This window comes from Gambusia affinis, linkage group LG12 (genome assembly GCF_019740435.1).
Source record: "Gambusia affinis linkage group LG12, SWU_Gaff_1.0, whole genome shotgun sequence".
Lineage (NCBI taxonomy): Eukaryota > Metazoa > Chordata > Actinopteri > Cyprinodontiformes > Poeciliidae > Gambusia > Gambusia affinis.
The window spans coordinates 7,932,489-7,954,765 of record NC_057879.1 but is presented as its reverse complement, the minus strand read 5'-3'; the positions used below and the strand labels follow the sequence as shown (position 1 = coordinate 7,954,765).

The 22,277-nt window shown below is 41.1% G+C and overlaps 2 protein-coding genes across 2 annotated transcripts; one reads left to right on the top strand and one right to left on the bottom strand.

Annotated features, from left to right (window-relative positions):
- Positions 1-1,530: 1,530 nt before the first annotated feature.
- On the bottom strand, positions 1,531-19,376 carry acin1a (apoptotic chromatin condensation inducer 1a). The gene is made up of 18 exons (XM_044133308.1): positions 19,125-19,376; positions 17,284-17,349; positions 16,980-17,091; positions 16,833-16,888; positions 12,125-14,848; positions 11,202-11,354; positions 9,847-9,923; positions 9,522-9,579; positions 7,356-7,395; positions 7,017-7,153; positions 6,353-6,496; positions 6,075-6,270; positions 5,816-5,961; positions 5,153-5,260; positions 4,943-5,050; positions 4,206-4,521; positions 4,013-4,104; positions 1,531-2,817 (listed from the first exon to the last, which is right to left on the bottom strand). Exons 1-18 carry the CDS (start codon positions 19,260-19,262, stop codon positions 2,449-2,451), a joined length of 5,040 nt encoding a protein of 1,679 aa, XP_043989243.1. The 5' UTR covers positions 19,263-19,376; the 3' UTR covers positions 1,531-2,448.
- Positions 19,377-20,403: 1,027 nt separating this feature from the next.
- Positions 20,404-22,266, top strand: lg12h14orf119 (linkage group 12 C14orf119 homolog). The gene is made up of 2 exons (XM_044133306.1): positions 20,404-21,115; positions 21,198-22,266. Exons 1-2 carry the CDS (start codon positions 20,696-20,698, stop codon positions 21,369-21,371), a joined length of 594 nt encoding a protein of 197 aa, XP_043989241.1. The 5' UTR covers positions 20,404-20,695; the 3' UTR covers positions 21,372-22,266.
- Positions 22,267-22,277: the final 11 nt, after the last annotated feature.

Below are 22,277 nucleotides of genomic sequence, written 5' to 3'. Positions count from 1 at the left end.
TAACGGTGGAAAAACAACTTATCATAAAAATGTTTATCTACCGTCATTGTGTCTATGCTAACTAGAATGTGCATTAACAGCTGGCTGTGTTAGCTGCAGTGTAGGGATGAGCAGCCACACCAGATTGTGATTGACAGCACTAAAACTCTCCTGTCTCTCATTAGTTGTTTCTAGATAGCACTGGGAGAAGGCAGAGGAAATAGATTTTTTACAGATTATCTCTCATGCCTTACTATCACAACATAATGACAGTTTTAACAAATAAGTAAAAAAAATATTTTGATCAATGTTACATACTACAGCTTTAATTTCTCTTAGGAGAGGACAGGTCAGGAGGGACGAGGGTTAGAGCTGCTGCTGACCGACTCATCTGTTAAGTGGTAAAAGGTACAGGGACAAGTTTAATATATAAATATGTTGGTAATTTATTTCCTTAAATCATTAAATGCTAGTGAAATGGAGGCAAATAGTCTGTAGCTAAGCTAACTATGCTAAATGGTTGATAATCTCACACAGTCTACCCGCCTCTCTTTGAGAAAAACTGGGTTACAAATTGACACTCTTACCTTTTTCTCTCTCTAATTTTCTATATTTTTGAAAACCTAACTTTATAATATTTCTTAGCAGCATAGTAACAGCCAGAGTCGTTCTTGTTTTCCACTGTCTGCTGCTGAACACCGTCACCGTCAAGCTCCAAGCAGGAAGGATCCATTTCATGCAGATCCAGGGGGGTTCAGGGTAAATGTGAGCTTTTTGGTCTGGGAGGGGTAGCGTTTAACTTTTACTGCTAAAAACAACTCTAGAAAACACAACACAATTAATTTTATATTTGACAGGGCCCCATTTTTTTTACTTTCTATGAACAAAAATAAAAAAATAAAAAATTGTGGAGGGCCCCCTGTCGGTCAGGGGCCCTTAGAATTGTCATAACTTTTCCCCCCTATAGGCGCCCCTGGTCTGACTTGGCGTCAGTAAACTAGGATTTCTAGGCAGAAATATTTAGGCCAAGATGTGAAGTCTCAAGGACTGAGAATCTTTTAGAGTATGGGCCCATGTCTTTCCAAAAACAATGTGTACATCACATCACATTTGATGGGGAGTCAAAGCAGTTAAACTGTTATATTGGACCTTTACTTAGAAACAGCTAAAACATTTAGCTGGTGCCAACACAGCCTTATTTCACCAAACATCACTTCTCATGGCAAGGCTTGCTTAGTAGACGCCCAGTGATTACCCTGGGTTATGATTACAAAGACTAAAAGATGTGTTATTAGGTTTAGGGGCCTATTACTTCTTCACAGAGGGCCAGGTTGGTTTAAATAACTTTTAATGAATAAAACCATAACTGGAAAACTGTTTTCTTACTTACTTGGGTTATCTCTATGTGATACAAATTCTAGTTTGATGTGTGATATAAAAAACCAAAATCTGAATAAATCGGACATGAGAAATTCCTCATCTGTAAAAAAAAAAAGGGAAAAATAAAAATAAAAAATCCTCATGTACTCCGAACAAAAATTATGACAATAATTTCAAACTTCAATTTTTTTTTATTATTTATACATTCACCACTGATAGGCGTACTTAAAGAATTAAAAACAAAATGAAATCTTTGTACTAAAATGATAAAATAACGATTAAAAAAAAAAAAGAACAAAAAAACAATATTAAAACCATTGGTGGGAAAACATATAATGCGATCTCCTCTCTCAGGCCTGCATTGACAGGAGAACTGGATGGGAGGAGGAAAAGATGGAAAGAGGTTCAATGAGGACATAATCCGAGCTCATGTTAGTCGTGACAGATTCTCTCCCACAGAGAATGATCTCATCTCTTAACAGAGAAACAGGAACACTGCATTGTCTTAGTAGTTTTTACACTAAGTCAAAAATAATCCAGAGCTGCCTTATTTAAAGACTTGATTTTGCAGATATCTTAAGTCTGTACAAAATGCCAAACAGGGATTTTTCTGATATTTTCTGATTTCTGCGAGCAAATGCGCAGACCAACAAATTTTCTCTTCAGGCAGAACTGGCAAAAAAAAAAAAAAAGAAACCCAGAGGAGTCAACTGCTGCTAAAAAAAAAAAAAAAGTATAATCAGCATCTAGACTTTGAAGAAAAAGTGGACTTTGTAGTTGTTTGAAACTGTCCAGTGTGCCGTTCTGCTACGCGATCAGGATGAAAAACTGAAAGAAAACATCAGCGAAGGCATAAAGGAGATGATCTGAAACCTCAACCGGATTGAAAACAACACGGCAAAACATCACGGTCTCCGTAAGCATGACTGTGGCCTTAGATGTGCTTTTAAAAAAAAGAAGAAGAAAGAAAAAGTGACGCTTTTGAGAGATGGGAAATGACATCAGTTGGTCCTCTGTTGGGTCTTTGTTGTAACAAAGTACATGTAGTGAAAGGCAAATGCAGGAGCGGCGGTCTCCATGGCAGTCCCGTCAGCGCCTCCTGTCTCTTGGTTCGCTCCGGCTGCGCGAGCGCCGGCTCGAGCCCGCTCCGCCGCCCCCGGATCTACGGTACCCGTCCCTGCGTTTGTCGTTCTCCCTCTCCCTGTCTCTGTCCCTCTCCCTGTCCCGGTCTCTGTCTCGACCTCGGTCTCTGTCCCTCTCCTGCTCTCGGTTCTTGTCCTTCTCACCCTCGCTCCGGTTTCCGGCGGAGGTACCCGCGGCTTTCGTTCTCTCCTTGCGCTCTTCCTCCTTTTTCTTCTCCTCCTCCTCTACTTCCTCTTTTCGTCTTTTCTCGCGCTCCTTCCGCCGTTCCTCGCGCTCCTTCACCTCTTCCGCTCGAGCCGCTTCTCGCTGACGAAACTAAATTGAGGAAAGAAAAATGAAGATGAAAAAGATGTTTCATTATGAGATGCGTTTTTCTCAGTAAAGAGACTTGAGAAGTCATGAAACGTTAAATTAGAAATATACACCTTAAAATATTAACTTTCCCATAGTTACGGTTTATTTTTACTGACAAGCACTGGAAAACGTCCAGAACATTTTGTTCTAAAATCTCCTTTAAAGGACAAGTTTAGTGTGAGAAATGTCTCCTTTAATAAGTTGATATGCGATAGTAGCACTAAAAAAAGCAAAGATGAAAAGCTAAGAGAAAAGAGAAAAAGAATTGGACGTTTATTTTCCAAGTATATTCAACGAGTCAGTTATCTGCGAGTCTTACAACAAATCTAAAGACTAAAACTACAAAAACACAGAATCATACAAAGTAAGTTTAGTCCAGTTTCTAGAGCAAACATCTGAATACATTTGAAATAAGACAAAACTAACTTACAAGTAATTTAATTTAAATCAATAATTCCTTAGCAATGATTTTTAAAAAAGTATTAGTTCGACTGGCAGATTATTTCACTTATGGGAAAAATATCTTGTTAAAAGTACGATCCGTCAGTGGAACTAGTACTTCTTAAAAAAAAAAAAAATCAATGTTAAGGAATTATTTACTAAAAAAAGCCCTTATTTTGCTGAAAAGTTACTTGAAGTTACTTTTGTCTTAATTGACATGTTCTAAAAAAACTAGACCAACAACACTTGGTCAGTTTGTGTTTTCGGAGTGGATTTATTACGCGTTAACAGATCAAGAAAGAAAACAATTGGCTGAGTTTTATTTTGGAATAACAAAACGCCATGTTTCAAATTTTTGTAAAAAAAAAAAAATTGTTAAAAAAAATCTTTCTGGGCGTGATCTGGTGGCGTAGGGGATAGCGCGACCCACATTTGGAGGCCTTCCGTCCTCGACGCGGCGGTCGCGGGTTCGATTCCCGGACCCGGCGACATTTACTGCATGTCTTCCCCCCTTTCCTGTCAGCCTACTGTCATATAAGGGACACTAGAGCCCATAAAAGACCCCCTGGAGGGGAAAAAAAAAATCTTTCTGCTTCAACTATACAATTATTATGTTGATTAAAATTCAAACACAATACGCTGAAGTTTGTGTTTATAAGGCAACAAAAAGAAAAACTGTTTACAATCAGTGTAAAAGCTGTAGTGTGTCTCTCACCTGCTCCTCTGTGAGGGGCAGCCAGTAAATGCAGGGAACCGCTTTAGTTTTGCGGAACAAGTCGTCCAGCAGCTTTGCAGGAGGATCCTCGGCTATTTGGAGAGAAAAACAACAACAGAAGGTCAACAAGAATTTATCATCGACCACACTGTGTACATCCTGAAGGATTTAACGTGAGCCGTCCTCCTCTCACCTTTCTTTTCCATCTTCTTCTCCTTGCTCTTCCCCCTCTCTTTTCGCCGTCTCTCTCTGGACGGAGACCTTCGCGGGCCGCCCTCCCTCTCCTCTCCGGGTTTCCCAAACTCTTTCACCTTGTCTCGGTCCCACTCTCGCTCCGCCCGCGCCCGCTCTCGGCGCTCCATCTCCCGCTCGCGCTCCGCCCACTGGTCCCGCTCGGGGAGAAGTGACGGCAGGCCCGACGTCCGTCCGCGTCCCGGGGCGGCGGGTCCCGTGTCCTCTCCTCCTCCCGGTCGGTCGCCTGCTCCCGAGGAGTTTTTCTGGTAGTCCAACTACGAAGCGGAGAGACACGTTTCCCTTACAAATGTGCTGAAGATTTTGTCGATATTTTTCTAACAGTGAACAAACATAATTTCAAAATTGTGTTGCTTCCGTTGAGGAAGAAAGTTTGGTGCTAAACATTTTTTTGTTTAAAAAATGATGCAGTGCCATCATCCTCCTACCACTTCATCTATTCTGCCAGTAGTTTCATCCGGCTGTTGATCACGACTCGTGTGTTGTGAAGACAAAATGTTGCCTTTGCAGGTTTGCACAATAGGCCAATTTCGACACTGGAAAAAAAACCACCTAACGCAAAAAAAAGTTTTTCGAAATTGCCGTGTTCCCACCAAGCAAATTTATTTTCGTAATTCCAGTTGATTAATGGAAACTCAGTCACTGCAACCCCAAAACTCCGACCAAATCGACTCTTACCTCATCCTGCTGGCAGAAGTCTACTCTGAGAACCTTCGGGTTGCTCTGAGGCCATTTCACTCCATGAAGAGCTGCCCGGGTGGCGACCGCCTCCTCGGTACTCGAATACTACGGAGAAAAATTCAGAAAAAAAACCCCAATAAAACTTTCAAGAACCACAATCGGGCTCAATATGTGCAGGATGAAAACAGATATGGGTGGAAAACCTACAGTGACATAACAGTGGGACTTGATTTTATCGATCCAGAATCCGTCCTCCACCAGAGTGCCGGTTCTGCTCAGCAGCTCCTTCAGCTGGCCGAGTGTGAACGGCCTTACCTGGGGAAAACGTCACACGATGCTCATGACCAAAAAAATAAAAACATTACGCAACAAACGTTCGAACTGGAAATGTCCCAAAGCGTTATTTTACTAGCTTGGTGAGAACTTTTCAAGAACTTTCAAGGTAAGTTTTCAAACTTTTCCAACACTGATCTTTGGAGATGAAAACAATAAAAATGAACTAAAAGACCGTTTCAGTTCATCATTCTGTAATATCATTTATAACAGGAATGAAATCAGCGATGGTCATCATCTAAGTACAAACCATAGAATGATGATTTAATTTTCCAGAAACTGAGGTTTTTTTTCTTTCTTTTATACGATACAATAAAAGATAAAATATAAGAACCCCTCCCGATTCTTGTTTAAATGTTGAAAATAATCCAATTTCACACTTTTCAAAACTGCTAATTTTTCAACAATCAGGCAGCGGACACAGCAGACTGTGACCACCACCTGCTGGAATGAACCACTCCAACCTCATCTACTTTGGATCTGCTTCCTAAAATAGCTGCAGATATCAGCGTTAATCTGACAGGGGTGTTTTCTCACCAGGTTCCAGATGTGAACGATGCTGGAGACTTGGCCTCGAGGCGGCGAGGGCTGCCTGGCTGTGCGAACCGGGTCGTCGATGGTGATGGAAACGCCCGTTTTCTGCTGGCTGATGGAGCGACGAATGAGGGTGTCGCTGGGTGTCACTGGAAAAATGTTATGAACCCCACGGTTTAATCTTTTCAATAAATAAAAAGGAAACATACGTTTTAAACGTTTTATCTTTGGATAGCTTTAAGAGGCGGCTTTCTTATTGTACCAGTGTTGGTTTCAGTATCTTGGCTTGCTAGTGTTGGCGACTGGGTTTCCACGGTTGCTGGGAGAGACGTGTCCATCTGCTCCTCGTGGGCCGCTACGGTTTCCCCTTCTACCTGAGAATCGTCTTCCTCAAAGTCTTCCCGCCTCATTCTCTTCGCTTCTTTTTGTCCGTTCTCTTGGCTCTCGACGGGCACCACCTGAAAACAGAGCGGAGAGCAGAGGTCGGCGTCGCAACGCGAACGGTCACCGTTTTTAAAAGGTTCAGAGCTGCAGAATGACCTGCGTGACGGTGCGTCGGATCTGAAGGTCCTGGTCGGGGCGCTCCCGCTCTTCATCCTCGGCCCCAGACAGGGCGGCTTCTTCGGGATGTAGATCCACTACAGCCTCCTGGCCTCCAGGGGGCCTGATGTCTGGGATCAGGGACTAACGATGACCAAAGGGCACAGTTATTAGTCTTTTGTTGTTTTGTTTTTTTGTGTCTAAATATGAAAATATCTGCAAGTAAGTCTTTCTAAATTTAGGCTTTAAATCAAATGTTAGACTGCATTTTGTTACGAAATATAGTTTGAATATAAAACACTTCCAAGAATTCATAGAGAAATTAAACATTTTACAAATTTTGAAAACGCCTAGTTCTTCTCTTAGCTTTTCAACAAACTCTGTACCAATACGTCATTAAATATATTTCATACTTAAGTGGCTTTTGATGGTAACTAGTTCCACTAGATTTTATTTAGGAGCATCAAATACAAATGCACACCACATTTCCAAAGCAAAATTGAAAATGAATGATTTCACTTCCACTTTACAATGATCCACTACTTTACACTCAGTTCGTCACATGAAAGGCGACAAAGTTTGAGATCGTAACAAAATGTGTCAACTTCTGCAAGGCTACACACTATTATTAATAGAAAAACCTTACAGCAAATACAGCAAATACCTTGAGTGATTCAGTGGTGATGCTGATGGAAGGTTTTTTGGCAGTGACGGCTGTGCTGGAGCCCCACCTCCTCTTGCGACCTGTCATGGCCCCCGACTCATGTTCGGTCTCTGCGTTGCCTGGAGACTGTTTGCTGCCTGGTGCGTCAAGATGCACAGAGATATAAGCAAGATGCCAAAGATAAACGTTGGTTTTATTGAGGTAGTATGTGCAGTTCAGAATTTATATTGTTTTATATGAAACACTTTACAAATAATTCAAGCAATGTAACTCATTAGGAAGAAAGATGTACAAAACTAAAGCCAGCTCTCATTTCTCTAAGTCCAGGAATGTACTCACTGCCGAGGGAGATCTTGCGTCCGGAGAAAGCCTTCGGTGTCTGAAAAACAACAACAAAACAAAAACAATATATATATATAAAACAAATTACATAGGAAAGGTGAGAAACGAGCAGCGTAAATGGAGAGCAGCGGCAAAAATCAGGTTGGGGGGAAGAAAAAGCAGCAAGTATGAGTGTAAAAGTAAGGACTAAAAAGATAAACGACAGAAACTGCTCTGCAAGGAGGTTTTCAAGATCATATATATATATATATATATATATATATATAAATCATCTTACAATTAATTGTCGATCAATGGCTTATTCGATTAACAAGAGTTCCAATCGATTAACTAATAATGTCTGCTTTGAATAAGCCTTCTCTCAGTGTTGTAGTTTGGTCCCAACCCAGCAGAGGGCCCCACTGGTCCGCTGGAGCCAGCTGATTACCGGAATAAAGATGGCGGTGGAGGCAATTCCAGCGCCCAAGAAAACGGAGTCCGGTGTGGGATGCAAAATGCATTTTATGCTGTTCTGTTTTCAAATACAAACGCTCCTTACGTTATAACCTCAATACGGCTCATACAGCCGAGATCCATGATGGAGCAGCGTCAACTTCTCAACCAAAAATGGCCGACTTGCTACGAAGGCGATGATACGACAGGACAGGGAGTGAGAGCATAACAGGTAAAATTGTAACATGACGGGGGAAAAAACAAAATGCTGCTATTAAGCAAGGCTGATTTTGAAGGCTGTCGTGAGTTAATCCACTTCATGAAGCAACTTTTTTAATATTCCTTCAAGAGAAATCACAAACAAAACAGTATGAAGATCTCTGTTCATTGGTTATTAAGGGTTTCACGGTTAGTGTCGTTATATTTTTTTTGTGTCTAAGTTTAACAATGTGAGAAAACCCCCGATTCTCTGTTTATTCAGAGTAGATTTTTTTTTTTATTCATAATATTAAAAAAATGGTTGCCCTTTATGTTATGTTTAGAATGGTCAGCCCTCTTGACACAAGAGAAAACTTGGATTTTAAAGAAAATGGTTGCGCTTACGATTTAATCATTGGTCCACTGATAAAAATCAATCAATTTTAGATCACCTGATTAATCGATAACTTGCGACGCTGGTCCGAATATTTCCACGACAGCAGACGTTATCAAAAATTTTTTAAAGAAAAACCTCTTCACAGTCGATTCTCTCGCTAACATTACAACCAAAATTCAAAATAACTACAGATTTTGACACCGAGTGAGATCCACTTATTTCTTGGAGTCACTGCAACCTGATCTTTACTGGACTGGGAATGGCCCAATCACAACAGGGCCCTTGTTGCCTGGACAAAAAGGCTCCAATCAGTGGTGGCTGAGATGTTGAGACTGAAGTGTGAAGCACAAGTGCAACTATCTTCTGGGTTCAGGGCCTTGAAATGTGTGTTTTCATGAGTCCTTCCGATGCGTCACCAATAGCAGGAAGAATGACAATCAGAACCAGATGCGTGCTTTAAATCGTCACTGTGCTCCCAAAATCCACAAATTAAACGTTCAGTTTAAGGAGCATGTTGTTCTTCAGTTTAAATGGGAAAAAAAAAAACACAAAAAAAAAACAACAAACAAACAAACAATAAAAGTCCAGCTAAACGCAATCCAGAGAAAACATTATTAGTGGTTTCAAAGATGAAACAAAATCCAAGCATCCCTTTAAAGTTGCCGCAGGTCCAGTCAGGAGAGAAAATATCTGAGCGATACACACAGAGTAGTTTGTGCTTCTCATACTGATCGGAAAAACAAAGCAGCGCCAGATGAAACCGAGATCATCAAGAAGCTGCTGTCCTGTTCTTTGAAAGTTGTGATCGAGTTAATAGCTCCAGAAGCCAATCCTGATGAATACAAGGTCGTCTGTGCTCTGTTGTAGTTCAAATTATTTTTTGACTCTTTAGGCCAATGGAATAGATGGAGGTGCAATCACTGCAATCGGCTGGAGCTTGAATGTCAACCAAAGTAAGAAAACATCTTGTTCCAGAAACAGTCCGTTTCCATTTTAACGTTGCAATTAAACCGATGAATAAACTGATCAATAAAATTGAGCACAAAGCACATCTGTGGATCTAATTGTAAGGAATGTTTCACAGTGGCAGGTGTCTATTTGTTGACAGTTTCGCCATCCATCCATTGGTGTCTTACCTCCTCAATGGACTCTGAGGACTTTTCTGGATCCGCCGTGGAAGCCTCTTTCTCCTGCCTGCGTAAAGGTTAGAAATACAAATCACATACTTATTCTCATGCAGGCCTCGAAAAATGCCTGTGTCAAATTCAGATAAGCAGCTCCTGGGGATTTTAAAAGCTGGACTATTAGATTTTAAAGCGAGACATGATAAGGTGCTTCTGCTAGTTGTGTCTGATCCACCAAAATGAAGCCGGGGAAGCTCAAGGTGACACAGATAAAACTCATTTTTAGTGTGGGAACAGCTGCAGCGATGTCTTATAAAACCAGAGCAGCTAAACAGACCTCTGTTGTTCCTCATCTTCTTCTTCTTCTTCTTCCATCTCGCTGTGTTTTCTCTTCCTGTTTGCATCCGTTTGTTTCTGGTAATTTAAAAAAGGCAGAACATATATATTTTTTAAATGAAACTGCATGCTCAAAGTGAAGCTTCCTAAATGGGAAAGGGGAAGATTTCATCCCAAATTATAATTAATAAATTTATAAAAAACAAACAAACAAACAAAAAAAAATTACCTCACAAAACATAACTTTCTGTCATTTGGGGGAAGGAATAAAATACAATAACAATTTACCACCGATAGGATTTAGAAGAATCTCTTCAAATGTGTTTAATTCAGGTAATAATCACACTAATAAAATGAAGAATACTTTTAAAAGGGTTCTGGTTTGTTTTTCTTATTTCATTTATTTATTTCAAACAAGTTTTCTAAAAGAACAAGTAATCAGTAGTACAGAGAAGACGTGTGTATACATATCCAAGAACAAAATAATTAGCTTGTCACCCCTTTTCTGTTTGAGAAGGAGCAGGAAGAAGTCAACACTGATTTAATGAATTTTATTATCCAATTTATCAACTCAATAATTATCAGAAATTTGTAATTAAAACAATGTTATGGCATTCATATGCCTGTTCAATATATACATTGTTAAAGAACCAACAAATAAATTATATGAAATAAATAAAATGATTTTGATTGACGATGGTTTCCTAAGGCCAATTTTTACCAACGTGGATTTTACACTTGAAACAGACTTAACTGATATAAAAATATTCGCCTGGATCGTTTTGGAAAGATTAGGAACTGAATTCAAAATCGTCGGACATGAAATGCATCCGACTGTCTTTTATAGTGTCTTGAAATAATGAATAATGAATTGATACCATATACATATACAAACTGCATTAGATTGAAATAAATCAATTAAGTGTTTCTGTCTGTAAAATAAAATTTAGAATAATGATGAAAGTATTTGTTTTTAAAAATGGACCAAAGTACTTGATGCAAATGTCATTTAGCAAGCATAAGGAAAAGCCAAAAAAGAAAGACAAATAGAAAGAAAGAGAGGAAGAGGGGAAGAAAAAAGGCCAAAAGAGAATAAAAAAAGTCGGACAGGGCAGAAGGAAAGGAGAACAAGACAAAAGAAAGACAAGACAAAAAAAATTTAAAGACAAAAAGAACGAAAAAAAAAAAGAAACGCAAAGAAGGAAAAAGAGACAGAAAGACAAAAAAAGCAAGAGAGATTACATCACTTTCCACTCAGCGGGAACAAAAAATAATATTCCCAGTGTTCCCTCAAGTAGATAAGAGAGTTATTTTAAAAAGCAAGTGTAATAAATAAAGGTTCATTATGCTACTGACCGTAGTGTGAATGTCTCCATCTGCTGCGTTAATCCCGTCTACAGGCAGCTCTTTTTCAGGATGAGAGGCCTTTGGGCGCTCCTTTGAATCCTCAGATTGAGACTCGGCTGCCTCCATCGGCAGTGGTGATGAGCCTCTTTCATGTTTCCCCTCCTGCAACAAAAAGTAAGAGAGTTGAAAATTTGTTCATATAGAATTGACAAAATACATCTTTATCCTTTTTGTAAAAAGTATACGACGTTGTGAAAAATTATTTGGACTTCTTCAGATTTTTATTACGCCCATGGGTTACAAGTGTTTATACACTTTTTAAACTACAGTAAGTGGAAAAAAAGCTGATTTTTTTTCCCTGTTAATTTTATTTATTAGAAGGAAAAAGAAATTTACATCAGTTGGAAAAGTATTACAGACCCATTTCTAAAAATGGAGGCGGGAAACAAACCCTCCTACCTAAATTACCCCAGAGGTTCATTCACAAAAGAACCCAGAAACTGCAGAACACACTAAGTAAGAGGCTGGGCATAAACTCAATCCATGGGGAAAAACATCTCAACAAGCCAAATGTGGAACTTCTTTAATGAGAGGTGTGTAACTTTGAAGCAATCGCATCAGGTGACATCAGGTTTTAGGTTTGCGCTACACTGCCCTCTATGCATCCAGCATGTTTAAAACAACGCTCAGAAGTGTATTTCTGAGTGCTCATGTCTGCAAAGAAGAGTAGGTCTAAATCCCTACACAGCGATGGGAAGAACTCATTGCTAATGCTTGGTAGCAGTTGTTGCTGCCAAGGTCCTGTTGACAGTACCATCACATTGTGAGAATGTAACACTGGGTCATGCCCAATATTCATACTATATGTAAATTCTTATTTCACACATAATTTATCTGTCCAAAAAGAACAAATTGGAGTTTGTAGGGCTTACCTGTCTATTCCTGGAGGTGGAGACCGCTTTATCTTGAGAAGATGAGGATGAACTGGATGATCGAGAAGACGAAGACCCAGAGTCTGAATCTGTGGAAGAGGAGTCATTTGACGATGATCTCCGTCTTGCTGTTTTCTCTTCTTTCTTTGCCTCTCTGCCACTTTTATCCTCAGAAATTGAAGAGTCTTTCCTTTCATCCTTCCCCTCAAGAGACTCTTCGGTCTTTGGCAATGTAGCCTCCACCGTAGATGCAGATGTTTCTTCTCTGGAACCCGGGTGGGCTGCAGTACGGTTGGCGTTCAGTCCGTCGGAACTAGTCCCTGTAGAGCCTTCGGACACGGCGCCAACATCCTGCTTGGACTGAATCTGTGCGTCTTCCTGGTTGATGGAGGACAGGGTTCCTCCTGGTCTTTGATCCCCAACGCCAGTCGGTGTAGTGACGGTGGATGCCCGAGGCTGGGGGGTGTCAGAAAATGTACGAGGCCGCTTGATGACAATAGAACCGGACTGAGGTCGAGCTGGGGAGTCCCTAAGGAAGCGAAACTTCTTAGACGACGATTGCGGAGAAAGAAGTGTGGAACCAGAGTCTGAGGGCTGGGATTCACTCTGGGCCACCGGGGCATGGGCATTTTCACGCTCTGGGGCACTGAGGTTAGCATCTCTCTCTTTTTCTTGATGCAGTGCCTTCTTCTGTTGCTCCTGCTTCTCCATTCGTTCCTGTTCCTGAGCTCGTTCTTTCTCCTTCTCCAGGGCCTGTGCTCTTTCTAGTTCCTCCAACTCTAAGGCCTTTTCTCTCTCAATCTGCTCTTTCCTTTCTTTCTCAGCTCGCTCTTTCGCCATCCTCTCCCGTTCCAGAGCTGCCTCTCTCTCAGCCTGCTCCTTTTTCTCCCTCTCTCTTCTTTCTCTCTCCAATGCTTGTTCTCGTTCTTTTTCCTTCTTTTCTTTCTCTAGAGATTTTTCTTTTTCTATTCTTTCTTGCTCTAAGGCCTGTTCTCTCTCAATCCTCTCCAACTCAGCAGCTTTCTCACGCTCTATTCTTTCCTTTTCCAATCGTTCCTGTGCCAGAGCTTTTTCTCGCTCTATCCTTTCCTTTTCTAATCTTTCCTTCTCCAGAGCCTTCTCCCTTTCTATTCTTTCCTTTTCCAATCGTTCTTGCTCTAGAGCTTTCTCTCTTTCTAATCGTTCCTGCTCTAGAGCCTTTTCTCTCTCTATCTTTTCTTTTTCCAATCTCTCCTGCTCTAGAGCTTTCTCTCTTTCTATCCTCTCTTTTTCCAATAGTTCTAGCTCTAGAGCTTTCTCTCTTTCTATCCTCTCTTTTTCTAATCGCTCCTGCTCCAGAGCTTTCTCTCTCTCTAGCCTTTCTTTTTCCAATCTGTCCTTCTCCAGAGCTCTCTCTCTCTCAATTCTTTCTTTTTCCAATCTCTCCTTCTCCAAAGCTTTTTCTCTTTCTACCCTTTCCCTCTCCAATCTTTCCTTCTCCCTTCGCTCAGCCTCCAGAGCCCTCTCTCTCTCAAGTCTTTCCTTCTCCCTTCGCTCAGCCTCCAGAGCTCTCTCTCTCTCTAGCCGTTCTCTCTCCTTGGCTCTTTCTCGTTCCACTGCCCTCTCCATCTCCTCTCGCTCCCGTTTCTCCTTTTCCTTCCTCTCTTTCAGCAGACGTTCTTCCTCCAAGGCTCTCTGTCTTTCATGCTCTTTTTGCCGCTCTAGCTCCAATGCCCTCTCTCGTTCCTCCCTCTCTCTAGCCAAAGCTTCTTCCCTCTCTCGCTCTCGTTTTTCTCTCTCCTCTCTTTCTAAAGCTTGCTGGCGCTCAATCCTCTCTCTCTCCCGTTCCAGTGCGATGGCTCTTTGCCGTTCTTCCTCCGCTGCCAGCTCAAGTTGTCTTTGCTTTTCTTGTCTTTCCATCTCAATCGCTCGCTCCCTCTCTCTTTCCTCCGCTACAGCGACCTTGCGTAAACCCCCAGATAGTTGGATGTGGGCTGAATGTGTGCCTGGAATCACTCCGGCGGACCCCAAACCATCTAGAGGCCCTTTGCCAGGAAAAGCCATAGGTGAAGGTGAACCGCTGTCTTGCCTATCACCTTCGCCATCAGGGCCATGCCAGCCTCCTCCAGAGAAGGCACCCTCGGACTCCATTTTACGTGCCAGAAGGGTAAGTGGACCGGGTTTACGGTCGGCACTTCTCTGCGGCTCTGGGCTGCTACTGCGACTGCCGCTGCTGGAAGAGCCGGAGCTGGAGGAGCTGGGCGAGTGTCTGGCCGCGGCAACAGGGGGACTCGGTGGGCTCTGTTTGGGGGTGTCAGGTAAGGGGAACGATAACTCTGGAGGTGGGGAAGGAGGTGGTGTTGGCTGCCGGAGCTGAGGAGACAAAAGGGGAGGAATGTGCTGCTGCTGGGGCTGCGGGTGACGTGCTGCACCGGACCGCGCCGCGGGCACTCTAGCCGGCTCTCGGAGGCTTCTTCTTGGGGCGCTGCTGCCCCAGTCTTCATCATCGTCGCCGTCCTCCTCGCTGTCGTCGTCGTCGCTGTCGCCTGCAACTTCGCTGGAGGCAGAACCTCGCTCTGACCGCTGCTCTGAGGCAGGAGCTCGCATGGTCATAGAGCCGGAAGCAGGGGGGCTGGACACATCTGCCTCCTGATTCCTGTTCCCCTGTCCTGCATTGACCGAACCAAAGAATCCCTCTCCATCCGAGGGCCCAGGGGGCTTAAGTTGAGCAGCTGGTGTGACTTCCTGAAGAGCAACAAAATGAATTATGATAACCTCTCTTAAAAATATAGTGACTAGACTGCTATTTACACAGACGTAGTTGTATTATCATTTATTTAGTCAATAACTGGCGTGTAAAGTAAATAATACATGATTTTAACCTTTTTTTTAACAAATCAAAAATCTGAGATTGTGGCATTAAAATGCAGTCAGACCTCTTTTACTGTAACACCCCCAAACAAAAACCGGTGAAACAATCTGCCTTCAAAACTCCCTTATTAGTGAACAGAAGTCATCTCTGTGTCTTCATCTGAGTATAAATCCAGCTGTTCTGCAAAGGCCTCAAAGGTTTGATATAGACAATAAATCAAACAATATGTGTCACAGTAGACACATGATATATATATCCATATGTCCGTATGTTGGATAGAATATGCAATATATAGGATATTCACTGAACTGCACAGCATTCTGGGGGATGTAGGCAAAAGAAAGACTTTAGCTGCTCAACCTCTCACAGCTAGCTAATTGGGTGGCACCAACTAAGTCACTTGGTTCTGGTTACCTAGCAACAACATGTTGAGTAACTTGCGCAGCAGCACTTCAAGGTTTTTGTTACTGTGCCTCATAACTGCTTTTAAAAAAAACAACAACAGTGAGAAGGGATGACTGTGGATAAAACAGGAAAGACCATGTCACCATTTTGACTGTATTTAAAATATTTAAAACAACAAAAAAACTAATCAATAATTATCAATAGACCGATATAAGATGCTTATCATCATGCTTTTTTCGGCCATGTTGTCCAGCCCTATTTTAGAATTGACAATATTGTGAAGAGCAATTAAGAGGGCAGACAGGTCAGGAAGAAAGTTTTGAAGAAGCTTAAATCCTAGTTAAGGTCATAAAACAGTATCCCAAGAGATCCCTCATCTGAGAATCCAAAGACTACGGCACCAAGACATGGCCGTCCAACTAAATAAACAGGCTGCATAATGAGAGCAATGATCACAGAAGCAACCAAGAAGTCAATGTTATCTCTATAGACCTGTTAGGTTATCTCTATTTCAGATGGAAAGGTCTGATAATAGGACTGATATTACTAATTTAATCCACATATGTGAACCCCACGAAAGACTTGAAAAAATAAAGCCACAAGAGGGCCTATTTAGCATTTGCCGCAAAATAAGTAGACACAGCAAACATCTGGACAAAGATGACATGCGCAGATGAAACTAACATTTTAGTTTTTGGCTAAAGTGCAAAGCTGCACAGAAATCTGAGCACTCGTTCCCTATTGTGCTGCTGTCCTATATGGATGCTTTCCTTCAGCAGAGACAAGAAAACTGGTCGAGATATGATCAAATTGACACAGATTTTAATACAGAAGAAACCTGTTAGGAACTACGAAAAAAAAAACAAAGAACTTCAGACGAGGGTGGAGGTTCCTGTTCTAGCGGAACAACTCAGCACACACCAGAACATACCCTGTAGAGGTTCAGATGAAAGCCTGTTCATGTGAGAATGAGCCAGTCAACATTCAGACCAATTCCAATTAGGAAATATGTGGCAAGCCTTAAAATGTTTATTTCCAGAGACTCTCAATGTATTTTATTTTTCAGCTTAAGCTAAACTGAAAGCAACAACGGGCAAAAATATCAGCATCTAGATGTGCAAACACCCCAAAATGCTAGTTGTTCAATGTACTGATTCAGGGGAGCTGAATATAAACAGACACCACATCTTTCAGTTTTCAATTGAAAAACATTTTTCCTTTTTTTTTGTCTACTTCATCATCATGTGCAAATTTGTGGTAGTATATTCTAAAATCCCTCTCCTACGTTGCAGTTTATGATCATAACGTCACAAAATGGGAAAATTTTCAGGCGCATATCTGTACATGGCACTACAAGTTTTCTCATACAACCCAAAAAAAGTGCCTTTAATGGGAAAAGGAATGATTAAAAACAATAAAAGACATGCAAAAGGAAAACAGCAGCTTACTAACCTGGGCAGGAGGAGGGCACGGTGTACTGTTGTTAACCTGTGTGTGGCCCTCTTGCTCTGCTCACAAACAGAGAATGACAAACTTTCCAACAGACCAACGGGGCGAGTCATAAATAATAGCAGTGGACGGATTTCTAGCAGCACTCACCGTTCGTTTCATACGCTTCACGAGCCTCTCTCTCCAGACGCTGCCTCAGGAGCTCTTGTTGCTTAGCCAGATACTGCTTGATAAAACTGTTCTGGCTCATTTCCTCGCCAATCTAAATATAGATGTGATATTACAAATGAAAAATGATCAAGCGCAATCCCGCAGGGGGCAACCGAATGTACTTTTAGCAGACATATAAAGAAGGAGTGCGTTAAAACACATTCAGTTATTTATAGATCAGAGATTGGCGCTTAAAAAGACTCCCAGCCTTTGAAATGACAATAAAAGCACCTCTGAGGTTTACCTGGGAGTTAGGCTGCAGTCCGACATGTGGAGTGGAGGTCTTCTGCAAATTCTCCAGCATGAGAGCCTGTTGTGGAGATAAATGATTAATAAAAGGGATGAGCATATAGAATATAACTAGGAGGAAAAAAAAATAAATGTAACCAAATTAAAAGCCACATTTTGTCATGAGTCCTATAGGCATATTACATGATAAATCTACTGAAATTAGTGGATAATGAAGTAAATGAAGAGATTTTTTTTTCCCCACAAAGTAAAATCTGAAAACTGTGCCACTTATGTGGTAATGTGTTCAGACTGATGTGTATTGTTATGTTTTTTATTTTTCTAACAAGAATGCTTTTCAAATATAAGCCAAACAGCTTGGTCTTGCTGATCTGACCAAGTGCAAAGTCGTGTCTTACTTGGCTTTTAGGTGTGCAATACCACTTTCATTTTGGGAAGACTGACTGAACAATGCTCAATTCAGTCAGTTTAAACCTGGTTGACTCTACCAATTAGATAAACAGTCTTTATCCAGGGGTTTCATACCCATACATGCACATAACACTTTTCAAATATATATTTTTTATTTTGTAAAAGAAAAAAAAATAAATTAAAAAACAATAACAATATCATTTTTCTTTCACTTTACGCCTATGCTCAGGTTTGTGTTTGAATGTCACATATAATCCCTCCACAAAATCTGGAGCTTTTTTGGGGTATTTTGACAAAACGTAAAAACTTTTCTAAAAAGCCATGCAAGTAAAAATCCTCTTCTTTTTTTCCCCCCCAATGTGGAATCTGCTGGTCTTTATTGGTAAATCTTAGTGCAGTAGGCAACCAGGAAACCTGTTGATACTTTAATGTTTTCTTATCAGAAGCAAGTAAGCTGGGTTTAAGTAATGAGACCCGACCCAACCCAAACACATAAGGCAACTGTCAACCTATGGACAAATTTTCACAACTACACTGGGTGTTACTCAAAAACTTAATCAAAATCATTATTATTGAGCTCTTTGATACTATAATAATGAACCACATGCACAATGTAAGAAGTAACCTAACTGAATGAAATAGGTATTATTCACCCTGGTATATGAACACAAATAAATACATACAAACTAACATCTGATAAATGTCGAAGACAGTAAGCATTTTTTTACAACTTAGCAACCATAAGATTCTTAGCAAAAAAATAAGACATAATGTAGCAACAAGTGACATAAAGCCCTGAAGTAAACATAATAAAATATGGAGCTGTCAATAACCGCTGATCGCATTCAAATTAGGAAAAACAAAAAGTCAAACATGCTAGCCGCTGACATTTGCGTAACATTTAATTATTTACTGCATTTCAGCGGGCACATTGTACACACACCGCGGTGTTTGACGGGACAGAGACTGACGCCAAGTTTTATGGTGGAAAATGTCGAAATGTAAACAAAGTGGCGCAAACATGACTCACGGGTAGCGCACCCCAAAACCCTAACCGGGTTTATTTTGTAGTGGACACAGAAGCGAGCCAGCAGGTCAGGCCAGCGCTCATTTCACTGCGTTAGCAAGGGGAAGCTAACAGGCTAACTGCACAACATTACACCAACAAACAGTTTAGCGTTGGCTAATAAGTTGGCTGAACTACGGTGCACATCTTGAGTTCGGCGGGGCTGTGCAAACAGTCCTGCAACAATCAAGTATGAGGAACAAGCAGACATTTAACAGCTGGGCTCAGCCTCGATAACTCCACTACGATCGGCAGCAACGACACTCAGTTATCGGCCCTCTACGAGAGCATCAGCCCGTCTCATCGTTGACGCTAGCTCGGGATTCACCAGCGGCACCGCGTTTCGCTGTAAACCTTACCCCTTTAAGCCTTTTAATGAGAGCATTCTTCTGTCCGCTTTTCGACAGCCCCCTCTCCTCCAGAGCCGCTTTGAGGTCCGCTACACGGAGGGACTGGAGCGGTCTCCCGTCCAGCGTAACGTCTTCGAGGTCCGCCATTTTCCGTTCCTCTAGTCAGTTCCCAGCGAGTGCGCCGAGCCCCGCCTTCCTCCACCCTGCGTCACCGCCACTCACTTCCCGGTGTTGTGAAGAGTCACGGTCCCCCGTCAGGATGCGCCTCTAAGCAGCGTTTTACAGCAGCTTTCAAACTCCGTGGTGCGTTAAAGTCGAGTCGTACATAAAATGGTAAATCTCGAAATTACTTCGAAATTAATGTGATTTAAAAACAAATAAGTTAATGTCCCCAAGGTCTCATTAAATGCCTGAATAATATGTCTAACTATTTTCAAACAGTTTAAGTTTACTATTTCAGGTCTTGAAGTAGTATAATCTTCATTATATTGTGTTTTGCAACAGAATAAATTTGTCTGCCCTACAGACTCAAGTTACAACCATAAATAGGCAGGTTAGTGGCCAATTCTAATTGCAGAATCACCGATATTAGGATGATGGTTTATTTAATAATACAATTTTAAACTGAAAGATACTTTCAAATCATTATACCGTTATGCTTCTTCAGTATGAAAATGGTCATGCTCAAGAATGTGCTAAATATATATATATATATATATATATATATATATATATATATATATATATATATATATATATATATATATATATATATATATATATATATATATATATATATATATATATATATATATATATATATATATATATACATATATATATATATTATGGCAGAAAAATTACCCCATAGTTTTAGAACACCATTCCCCAGAAAAATTAAATTTGCCCTCAGGACCTCAATACGGTGGAAAATGGCTGTTTTTGGTATTTGATGAAAAAAAAAAACATTTGAAATCTCTTTCAAATCAGATGATTTCTTGTATGACGTGTACTTGAAAGCACTATGACGTATAAAGCCTATTGTCGTGAGCTTGCCACAGAACGCAGTATTATGACAAGAATGCGCATTTAGACGGTGAAACCCATTTCGACACAACACCGCTCATAAATATTAAAATAACTAAAAGAAAAATAAAGTTTACAGAACACACAATTCACATTATGCACTTCAAATTCGTGTACATATATGTTATAAATCTATATCAATGTTTTACTTTGTGTAGATATAGACAACATTTTTGCGCAAATCCTGCGCAATCTTCACTTCCGTGCACAAAGAGGTTTTAAACCGTTTCCGTTTCCTGTGTATTTTTGCAGCTACTCGGCTGCTGCTAAGTAGACATAGCAGGTCTCTAAATATGAGCAAAATGACGTAGTTTACTTCAAATTAAGCCGGTTTTTATGATTAAAACAGCTGGTGTTAAGTGATGCTAGCTTTAAATTAACGCGCGAGCGGCGGTCTTGCTTAAACCGCATGTAAACAGACCCGGGAGGGTTTCTCCGCCGCTGGCGTTTCAAACTCCAGCAAACTTTTTCTGGTTCCAGACACTTTCTGAGAAATGTCGTGGTTTAGTCAGGTCAGTCAAGGTCCATACCAGCGCCAGGCCGCTGATGGCCAACAATTTACAGCCCCGAATATCCTCGGCAGTCCCTATAATCCCATAAGTCTACCAGCAGTAGGAGCGACCCCTGCTACCCAGAGCAACAGCGGGGCTGGCCTGCCTTCTCCAGGCCAGTTTGACCTGCCATCGGCTCCTCGGGGTGCAGCCAGCCCTCCCAGCCTGGAGAACCTGTCCTGCGCGGGTCAAGACAGACAACCAGAGCCCATCTCCTATGTGACCTTCCAGGAGCAGCGGTGTGTCCTGAGCTGGTTCCAAGGCTGGAATGACTCCCAGAAGGAGAGGTTCCTGCAGGATCTTGTTGGTAAAGCCGTGCCGGGGAAAGTGTGCACTCTCCTCGACTCACTCAGCACCCTTCAGGTACTCCCTGCTCTGTTACAGGTGAACATGCACTTCTTGAGATGACACTTTAAAAAAAATCTTAACTACTGCTTTGTGACAGGTCAAAGACAAACTGCCCAACATCTTTGAGTGCCAGCTCCGGCTGTGGACCCAGTGGTTTGAGTCCTGGGGGGAAGAGGAGCGGAATCATTTCCTGCACATGCTGGAGGAGAATGACCCCATGTTTGTTGCCCACTTCTACAGGAGTGTAGCTGGCACCGCAGGAAGAGACTGACCAGAAGTCTGCATCAGAGAACATGCATGCAGATACTGCATTCCTTAAATTTCCTATAGACTTCTTACATAGAAGGTCCATGCTTGCCCGGTCTCAGATACTCAGATTTCTCAACTTTTGCCCCATATTTAAGAAACAATAGAAACATTGTGGAGGATTTTATGTCAGATATTTGTACAGTGTTCAGATGTTGAAGATGGAACTTTGAAACACCACGAGGGAACTGATGGATTGATGGCTGAACAGAGAGATTATTCAACAGAAGGGTGGATGGAGAGGCAGAATGACAGACGTACAACTTAAAAAAAGAAAAACTTTAAAAGCAGTTTTTCATTAAATATATTTCTGTTACTGGTCCAGACCTGGAATAAGAATAAATTAAACTCCATATTTTTCCATCGTTATAAGTAGAAATCCACCATCAATACCGATTTCCAATGGCATTGTGGCCTGCTGATTCCGACTTTTGTCCATTATCCATGGATCAAAGGAAAGTTGGAAAAAAATGTTTTTTGATTGAGGCTGAATGAAGGAATTACAAGATAATCCCCATTGATGCCTCAAAGCATATGGCAGCGTATAAAACGTTCATATTTACCTCATGTCAGTTGTTTATAGACCAAAAATAGTGGGAGTTCTTTGTTTTGTTTTTTTGGTGATCGACGTATCAGATTTTTCTGGTGGCCGATCACTTGTTGTAAAACTACGTAATTCCGATCTGCGAATGAATACTGTTTTTGTTTTTTTTTTGTTTTTTTGTTCTTCTTCTTTTTCAAATCCATGTAATTGTTTAAACTGTGGTGAAATCCTTAATCATTTGACGTGATTTTTTCTACAGGGATTTGTAATGTTTCTCAAGACCAACATGTTTATAATAAAAACATGCTTTGCTTTATGAAGTCAGAT